At 42.2% G+C, this 10,000-nt stretch overlaps 2 protein-coding genes and 1 pseudogene across 2 annotated transcripts in view; 2 read left to right on the top strand and 1 right to left on the bottom strand.

Moving 5' to 3' along the window:
- LOC138007145 (uncharacterized) overlaps positions 1 to 606 on the top strand; it is a 5,373-nt pseudogene extending 4,767 nt beyond the window's left edge.
- LOC138007144 (glycine betaine transporter 1-like) overlaps positions 1 to 1,078 on the bottom strand; it is a 23,551-nt gene extending 22,473 nt beyond the window's left edge. The window contains exon 1 of the mRNA XM_068853892.1: positions 614 to 1,078. Coding sequence (XP_068709993.1) covers positions 614 to 1,013 — 400 coding nt within the window. The 5' untranslated portion in view covers positions 1,014 to 1,078. The remainder of the gene's footprint in view (positions 1 to 613) is intronic.
- Positions 1,079 to 8,622: 7,544 nt separating this feature from the next.
- The window catches only part of LOC138005415 (uncharacterized), a 2,010-nt gene continuing 632 nt past the window's right edge, over positions 8,623 to 10,000 (top strand). Inside the window, exon 1 of the mRNA XM_068851647.1 lies at positions 8,623 to 10,000. This exon is cut by the window's right edge and continues 632 nt beyond it. Within this exon, the coding sequence (XP_068707748.1) occupies positions 8,623 to 10,000 (1,378 nt within the window).

The following is a 10,000-nucleotide window of genomic DNA, read 5'->3' as shown; positions in this document are numbered from 1 at the left end:
CTGACAAGTATTTGAATATTTTACTTTGCAAGACATTAAAACTAAAACGCAAAGTTCGTTCATTTCCAGTCGATGCGATCGTCAATTTCGAGGTGATTGATTCATCGTTTTTGAGACAACAAACTTGTCGCAAATAACCATATTTGAACAAAAAAAAGAACTTTAATATTCAGCTGAGCGACCGTGTTCGGTTTCTTGATCCAAGCGACATTTCTCGTATCCAGTTACAGTCTCTAGCATTTTCGTTCACCCCGCATTTTCTTATTATCCAATCATAATGCTTTCCAGGGACAACACATGACCTTAGTTTCAATGAGGAAGTGGAATGCTTATGATGAGTTTGGCAAGATCTGGAGGACCGTTCAAAAACGACCAGCCTTCCAAATTAAAGAGCTCCCCTGGCCTATGCGAGTCTTTTGGAGCGAACGAAAGTACTTTAAACAAGAGAGTATCCTTGGCGTGGAAATATATTCGGTAGATTTGATGAAGGCTCGAAGATGAACACACTGACTGTATCACAGACTCAAAAAGCCGGATTCAAAAGAACTATGGTGTTCAGAATTGAAAAAATGGTTCACATTTTAATTATAAAACCGATTAGACAGGCACATACCAACTCCGAAGTAGAACAGACCGACACCAATTCCAGCAGCGAAGAGCATCGTGAAGTACGTAGCGTCACTAAAATCCGGTTTGTCGGCCGGTTTTCCCAGTTTCATGTTGCCGTATTTGGAGAAGTACAGCACGACGATGAAGATAGCCCAGACATCTTGTGAACCAATGTATATCCAGGTAAAGGTGTGCGTGATCCATTCCATCCACTTTGTCATCTCTTTCTCCGCCGATTCGGCCATAATCGAACAGCAGATCACAAAGACCCAAATAATCTCGGCTGACAGAATAGATACGACTAGGTTGAGTCGAATATTGAACGAAAATCGTCCACATTTCAAGCTAGCACGAAACCGACGAAACCAACGAAACTTCTCCTCAACGTTTTCTTCTATTTCCATTTTTTTCTGCGATCGTTTAAGCGTATGAACTTAACTAAAGTAAGGAACGTGCTCAAATGAATTTTCAGGTCATTCTATTTGATATTTATTGGCTCTTGTGAGTATCAATGGAATGTAAACTGAGGCACGTCAATCTTTCTAGAAGTTGTCTGTCAAATAGAGAAAGTAATTTTCCGGGATCGTGTATTTTCACATAGCGTTTGATATGCCAAATCACTGACCACTTTTGGAAGCTAGTATAGACCTTTTGCCTAGCTGAAAGTGCATTTAAGTTACACGCTCACAAATTATCGTTAATTAATATCAAAAATCAACTTTGCGCCAACATGACTTGTTCACACAAAGCAAAGAAATCCCCACAAATTCTTGAAATCACCATAAATTCGTGAACCCAGCTTTTTATCCTACCGATTCAAAGTCCATAAACACTGGTATAGCGACTTCTTAAAAAAAAAAGGGAACATTTTAAATAAGGCTCATAGGAGCCAGTGTGACCAGCGAGGAAAACGGGATAAAGGTCAGTCGCGCGAAACTCACGTCCAAGTTGAGGATTTTAATATTCGTTGCATCTAAAACGAGAGTCATATTAAAAATAGCTCCAGTCAAATGAGCTCAAAATCAAAACGCATGCGAATGAATATATGGCAGTTTGCCAGCTGAGAGGTTTTGTGACGCACCGGTTGACAGACCGTATACACAGAGTTAAAAATCACCGTGACATTGCACAGACAAAGCTAAAGAAACATCAACAAGATTAAACATTCAATTGACGTCCATTTCTGGCTTTTTTGCAAATCCAAGGTGAACCATTAGTTCGGAGACGGCCATACGAAAAGAAAAAATATTGGGATTTTATTTCCCACCAGAGTTAAGGCCGCGCGATGGCAGAAAATCTGACAGAGAGTGTAAAAGGGGGGTCTGATTTGTGTATAAAGGTTAAATCAGATTAAATAATTGAGAGGAATAAGGTTCTTTGAGAAAAGAAAACTGACCTATTTCCTGAACGTGAGGGCAAACCTTGGTCATGTGAATACAGAAACAAATCGTAATAACATGAAAAATGGAAGCTGGGATGCAATGCAAATAAGAGTCGTGGTCATCTAAAAGTCTATTTCGTCAAGAGGACTAACAAAATCGCGAATCATGAATAGTTGAGCTAAATATTTCAATTTTTTCTCCCTTTTGTTTCCCTCGCGTTACGTCGTCCATGAGTTTCACATGCACTTTTAACATAAAGGATGAAAACTGGGGAGTCTGCTGGAAGGCTAGAGAATTGAGTGGAAAAAAATGGGTCTTGATCGCCTCATTTTCTCTGATTTTCTTTGTGGACAGTGCTCAATGTTAACGTAGTTTTTGGACTATGCAAGGAATTCATAGTTAAGGAATTTGCGGTAGCCTCGTACACGCCCAACTGGACATTTAAATAGTAGATAAACCTCAACTTTAATTAAGCAGTTTAGTTTTTACACGATATCTGAATTGGCATGTTTCATGTGATTTACTGCTTACCAGTTACACTGTTTTATGGTTATCCCGATCAAGGAAAATTAAGAAAACTCGCCATGGAAGTAAGTTAATGATCGCTGTTATAATAATACCAATCATTTCAGTTTTGTCAGTTTTATATGGATTTCAAAAGTTTTCATCACGCAGAATGCCTATTGTTTTGGGGACATTTACTTACCGTACGGCAAAAATTATAGATCTGTTATATTATCGATGAAGCGTAAACTGAGTGACTCTCATTGGTCCAAATCTACGCGCGCTGTGCTCCGTTGGGAGTACCGCTTAGCTCATCAACTTGTCAGGGCGGAGCTTAAAGACAAAGGCCACATGAGCTATTGTTCATTCTATTGTTTCCTAATGTCGCAACTTTGCAGTATGGCTGAATAAGAGCGCACCGCCAGCGAAAATATTAACGTTCAATATTATAACAGATCGATTTTTTTAAAAAGTTTGGCCTGCTTTATACTAGTTGTGAATAGGGCAGCTCTTACCTTCCGCCAAACCCGCGGCAACGAATGTGATGCCTTCACGGGCATTCGAACCTACGAAAACTTAAATGTCGATTTTTAAATAAAGTGAATAGACTTGTTTCGCCTGAATCTGGAGCGTGCGCCTTCTCTTTGTTGCGAAAAAAAAAGAGAGCCGAAAGATCACCTGCCGGCAGACTTAGTAGAAGCCTTCGAGAACCCTGATCCTGATCCAGTCCGCGTAGAAGTGGCACGAGAAAGAATTGGTCTCGTATTTGAAAGAGAAATGAAAGTTCCTCTCGAATACGAAGAATCAATCGAAATAAGACACGACGTAGTGCGTTTCCTGTTTCCCAACCTGCCTGCCGATTTCAGAGCTACGCCGATTAACATCCAAGATCAGGACCTTCAGAGAGCTGGACTTGAAACCTACACAGACCACACTATCAACGCCAATGGAAGCTGATGCCGTGTAATTAAGGTGACTTTCCGTCTGTTGCTCTCAAAGTCTCCTGCGTTCTATCAACATGGACAGAGGGTTTCCCGTCCAATCGAGTGTCTGCGCATTGTATTCAGAAAAAGTTACCATGCAGTTTCTCAATGAAGGAAATGGAAGAAAAACAACGGCTTCTTTAGAAGCCACCAAACATAAAAAAGTCAATACCAACACATACCACACTCATTTGTTGAACTCGTTTTGATAACACCAAAACTTTGGAGTTCGATACGATGCTAAGTATACAACTGCATGTAGCTTATGTTCTTAGGTCATATCATAATTTGTATGAAGGTGTTCCCTTGGTAACGATATTGTTAACAATAGTTGAAACACTTGATTAAAGTTAACTTACTGAATTTGTGTCAAATGTCTGTATTGCGGCTTCTTTCCTACTTCCGTAAAATCATTTCCAGAGTGGGCTAGTCTCTGGGGCATCTTGTGTTACAAGTCGGCCGCCTTTTCCTTCACGCTCGCGCGAAGATTGTTGTTATCTTGCATAAGGTGCGCCAACACGTCTTTTGGTGTTTGCTCCATCTCCTCCGGGGTTACTCCCAGTTTTAACCATGTCTCCGCTCGCATTTGTTTCCGTTTTTTCGTGTTTTTGCTGTCTTGTACCTTTCTCCAAAATCGCCTTAAACTTTCGGGAAATGCACGTCCGACACGCTCTCGAGCAGATTCCGCTAAAAGATTCCGACGAAAAGTGGCCGCATGGTATAATGATTGTTAAAAATTTTCAGTATCAGTTATTCCCGCTTCGCTCGTTTCATATCTTTTATTACCAATTTATTTAGTTAACTAGAATACATTGTACATTTTAATTTCAGATCGAATAAAAAACTATCAGTTATACGATCGCGAGTGTTCTTCGGTAGTGGATCGTCTTAGTTCTCTTGCGCAACATCATTCGATTTCTGGGCTAACTCACCAAGGTTCGTAACGAGTTCAAGACGATAAACAATGTCTGAAGCACGAGAAAACGCTATCAAACAGGCCAAGATAAAACGGAGAAATTGTAAGGGCGCGCTAACCCGTCAAGGAAAGTTGTTTGTCACACATTATCTGCAAATCGGCCAGCGGAAGAAACGCAGAAAGGAACTGAAAATATATGAACTGGCATTCGAAGATCTAGTATCAAAACACGAGGAATTCTTACTGCTTCTCGAAGAGGACAAGCAATTCGAGCACGAAGAAGCATGGATGGAAGAATGTCAGGAAATTTACCTAAAGCTTTCAACCGACACAGAAGATTTTTTAAAGGAACAATTACTCTTAAGTCAAAGCTCACACGAAAAGAGCATCACAGGAACTTCTGTCACTGTCAGCGCAACGGAAAAAACAACGGAAAATGTTATCAGCCAAGACAAAATTCACACTGAAAACACAATTAACCAGAAAAAAAAAAATGCAATTTCACCTTCCAGTTATCAGTCTTGTCAAGAACATGCACCCGAGATACAGAATTCTATCGCCGACAATGTGCAAGCTACCGATAACGTGATAACTAATGACATTACAGATGTAAACACACCGCCTGTTAACGTAAATGGAGACAACACGCAATCAGCTTTCCGGATGGAAAAACCAAAAATGCCAAAGTTCTCAGGTGACGTCAGGGAATTCGCCATTTTCAAAGCAGATTTCAAACATCTGGTGGAGGCACGATACAGTAAACGTGATTCGATTACCATTCTAAGACCAAGCTTATTTTGTGAGCATTCGTGGCGCGCGGTCTGTCACGCGTCCACTGTCGTGCGGGATACCATAGGGTTCCGTGCTCGGACCAATTTTGTATCTGCTATATACCTCCCAATTGGGGGATATTGTCAGGCAGTACAACATGGGATATCATTTCTATGCTGATGACACTCAGTTGTATTTGTCTTTCAATTCTCTCAGTGGGGATGATCAAGCTTATTCTGTCGCTCAGGTTGAATCCTGTGTTGGAGATATCGACCGTTGGATGTCTTGTAACAAACTTAAGTTGAATAGGGACAAGATGGAACTGCTCGTTATCAGTTCAAAATATCGGCCACGCTCATCTTTAGATAGTATCCTGGTCGGCGATCATCGTGTAAATCGGTCTGACAAAGCTTGGAACATAGGAATAGTTCTCGATGAGACCTTGTCACTGGATAAGCATGTGAATTCCGTTTGTAAATCTGCTTTATTTCATCTTTGGAATGTCGCGAAGATTAGAATGTATCTGTCTTCTGAGAGCACAAAGACCCTCGTCCATGCTTATGTTACCTGTCGACTTGACAATTGTAACTCGTTGCTCCTTGGGTCACCGAAGTATATGATTCAGAAGCTCCAGCGTGTTCAAAACTGCCCGAAACGCCTTGTAGCTGGGCAACCTAGGGCTGCGCACATTTGCCCCGTTCGTAAGGAGCTACACTGGTTACCCATTGAGCAGCGAATTACCCTTAAAGTATTATTGTTAACCTTTAAAGCTCTCAATAATCTGGCGCCTCCGTATCTAAGTCAACTTATAGTCCCATACAACCCTACAAGAAATCTTAGGTCAGCTGGAAAACACTTATTAGAAGTACCGAATGTGCGCCTGAAGAGCTATGGAGACAGGGCCTTTTCGGTCGCTGCCCCAAAGCACTGGAATGAAATTCCCTTGGACATTAAATTAAGTCGGTCAGTCGATGTCTTTAAATCCAGATTGAAAACCTATCTTTTTAGACTCGCTTTTAATTGATCTTTGTTTTTAATGCTATTGTTAGTTAGATATTAATTAGTTTGTAAAGCGATATAGAGCTTTTGTATATACCGCTATAGAAATAAAGTTATTATTATTATTGCTGTTATTATTAAATGGAAAGCCTTTGGAACTAACAAGGGGAATTGGCCAGCACTACGATGCCGCATGGAAGCATCTGGAATCAATCTATGGAGACCCACGATTTGTTGCTGACACTATCACGCAAGATATCGCCCGATTTAAGCCTTTGCGTGACTGGGAAGCACTGACCCGGTTTTGTGACTTAGTGCACCTCGTGAGACGAAGTTTCAAAACCCTTTCGGAAGTTAGGCGGCAAAATGACATGGAAAATAATCACATGTTGGCGATCATTGAACAAAAATGTGTTCCGATGACCGCAAAGTTTGGTCACGTTTCTTAGAAACCACAAATTGTCACGCCACACTGGAAGCGTTAATGTCCTGGTTGACATCCGAAATGAAATCTAGAATGAGAGCCACGGCATCGCTAAGAAGTTCTAAGCACCTGAACGTCAATCAGATATCAGCATTTGAGAAAAAAGGGACAGCAAACCACAAGTGCTGGTTGTGTAAGGTGTCAACCCACTGGACGGACCAGTGTCAGAAATGTATGTCAATGTCCCCCAGCGACCGTGTGAAGGCCGTAAAGGAGAACCATGGTTGTTTCAGTTGTCTGAAACGAGCTGGTCGTGATCATAATGTTTCCAACTGTTCCCGCAGACGCCAATGCAGTGGGTCATTTAACGGAAGTCAGTGCAAATACTTTCACCACCCATTGTTACATAGACTTTCGAAAAGTCCTTCGTCTGGATACGCGCGGAACGAAGGACTTTTCATACTTGATTAGCGAAAATTTTAGCGACCCAAAAACGAGTCGCTGAGCTAGGCCAATCAGAGTAGTCCTCGTGGACCCCAGGGGATAGAGTTGTCAGTCAAAGTTTGCCACACGCAGTGAAGCGTGACTTTCAACATGCTAAGACCACCAGGTATTTCGAATTACGCGACTATCAGAGGAAAATAATTCAAGAATATCTGTCTTGTATAGATCTGTTTGTGTCTGCTCTAACCAGAGCTGGGAAAAGTCTGACCTTTGAACTAGTCCCGTACGCTTTTCGTCGTTTACTTGGAGAGGATTGCAATGCTATCGTATTCGTAATTGTTCCACTGATTTCAATCACGAAAGATTTGGTCTCCAGCCGCAATTATTGTCGTGGCATTAGAGCGTCATATGTAGGAGACAACACATTTAAAATTTTAAGTATAAACTGGTGTTTGGAAGTCCGTAGGCAATTCTCAACGACTATCGACACATTTTTCGTCGAATGGAACAAAAATATTAAAAATGCACGAGTATTCATCGACGAGAGTCATTGCATCGCTAAATGGTCAGCTTAAGTTTCACTAAGATGTATCTTTTAATCCCGGTCTAGTACGTCTCCTACACCTGAAGCCTACCTGATCTTTCATGAGTGAAATCAATTGACTTTCTTGACGATTCGAAACTTTTCCTTACTTGCTAATCTTTCGAATTCGTGTTTCGTTTCTATCAGCACAAATCACGGCACAAGTGTTGGTCCAAAAAATACCACTGGAGATCTCCTTTCCAAGCGGCGACTCGAGATTGAAAATCAGCTTTCGTTTTATTTCATCTTTCTTTCTGATACCTTTAGCACAAAGTCAACAAATTTCCTCTTTCGATTTCGTAGAAACAAACATATTCGACTGTTTTCGTCGGATTGCGCCATCAAGTGCAGGACTTGCGAATGACGCCATCCCCTTTTTGGCGCGAGACGCAAATGAAAACCTTGCAAGCGAGACAAGTCCACCTCTCGCGACTTCGTCGCTCGCCCATTTACTTGACGTAAGAAAACTCACGATTTGCTAGACAAAACATTTTCTCCTGGGATTATTGTGAGGTCGACTTGTGGCAAGTCTAATTGTTACACGGTGCCAATGTAACGAATTCCGCTACTGCCTTAACAGTTTCATCCGTTGCGGGCAGCAAACAGGCAATTCTTCCCGTCATTCTTGTGGAAATTCTGGGATTTGAAAATGTCAAAAGGCAAGGAAACTTGCTCCTGGACTCTGGTGCTCAGGTCAGTTTTATCAAGTTGTCAGTAGCAGACGAACTCGGTCTTAAGGGAAAGGAAGTCACCATCACCATAGCTAAAGTTGGAGGGGACGAAGAAGAATTTTTGGCCTCGGAAAAGAAGGAATCCGCAGAAGAAGTGGCCCGGTTGACCTACTCATTGGCATTGATCACCCAAAACTGCATACAGGTGAGACCAGGGAAGCTGCTAACCTTATAGCAAGATAGTCTCCCCTTGGCTGGGTCATATTTGGAGCCACATCCGGAAAACATGAACAAGTGAACCGCGTCTTTAGCGTAAAAGTCCCTACGCCCATAGACATGACTGAGTTTTGGACAACTGAAACAATGGGAGTCGTTGCCAAGCCTTGTGAATGTGAAGCTGACAAGTTAAGTCCCGTAGAACGCAGAAAATTGAAAATTATTGAAGACTCCTGTCGAAGGATTGGACACCAGTGGCTAATACCCTACCCATGGAAACGAGACTGGAAGGAACTGCCAAACAATGAAGCACAAGCTAGGAAGAAACTGGAAGCAATTGAGAGCCGCCTGTCAAAAACACGGGAGCATGCAGCCGCCTATGACAGACAAATGATGGAAATGACAGAGATGCAATTTGCATGCAAGCTCACAAAGCGGGAATTGGAGACATACAAGGGACCAATCCATTACATTGCCCACCACGAGGTAGTGAGACCCGAAAAGAAAACGCCCATCCGCATAGTCTTCAACTCATCTGCTTCATTTCAAGGTCACCGTCTGAATGATTATTGGATAAAAGGGCCTTACCTGCTAAACAGCCTTTTTGGAGTCACCTCACGATTCAGAGAAAATGAAGTAGCTGTAACCGGAGACATCTCAAAGATGTATCACAGGGTTCTTATCCCCGAGCAGGATCAGCAAGTACACCGATATCTTTGGAGAAACATGGAAACTAATCGAGAGCCTGATGTTTATGTAAAGACAGTGCTGACGTTTGGAGATAAGCCTGCACCTGCTATGGCACAGATCGCTTTGAGAAAAACCGCAGATCAAGCAAAGGGTTCGTATCCCGAAGCTGCCCAGGTATTGAAGAACAACACCTACATGGACGACATTTGTGATTCAGTCTATTCCGTTCAACAAGCCAAGCGACTGACAACTGAGCTGGATGAAGTATTACTGAAAGGTGGATTTCAAGTCAAGGGATGGCTCTCAAACCAGTCTTTAGAGAACGAAATTATCAGACAAGAGAAACCTGAAATGAAATTGCTGCAAGGCCAAACACAAGAAAAGATACCAGGAACTGTTTGGAATCATGCCAAAGACATGCTCCTGTTCAACGTTAACCCGCCTAACGACATTACTCTGACCAAGAGAACAGTACTCAGCCAGATTGCTCGAATATTTGATCCAGTTGGATTCGCAGCAGCCTTTCTAGTTCGCGCTAAAGTCGGAATGCAGCGTCTGTGGCAACAAGGCTTAGAATGGGATCAACAGCTGCCTTCAGCATCACGGGAAGAATGGATTCGTTTCTTCCAAGAAATGGGAGACTTGAATCACGTGACCTTTGAAAGATTCCTCACCCCAGCGGACGCGATTGCACTCCCAATACTCTGTATCTTTTCTGACGCATCCAACGAAGCCTTTGGAGCTTGTTCCTACGTCAAATGGCGAACCCAGAACAATGAGTATGACACACGATTCATGGCCGCTAAAT

Source organism: Montipora foliosa, chromosome 6 (genome assembly GCF_036669935.1).
Source record: "Montipora foliosa isolate CH-2021 chromosome 6, ASM3666993v2, whole genome shotgun sequence".
NCBI classification, from domain to species: Eukaryota; Metazoa; Cnidaria; class Anthozoa; order Scleractinia; family Acroporidae; genus Montipora; species Montipora foliosa.
Note: the sequence above shows the minus strand (reverse complement) of the source record. Positions and strands in the feature narration are given on the sequence as shown.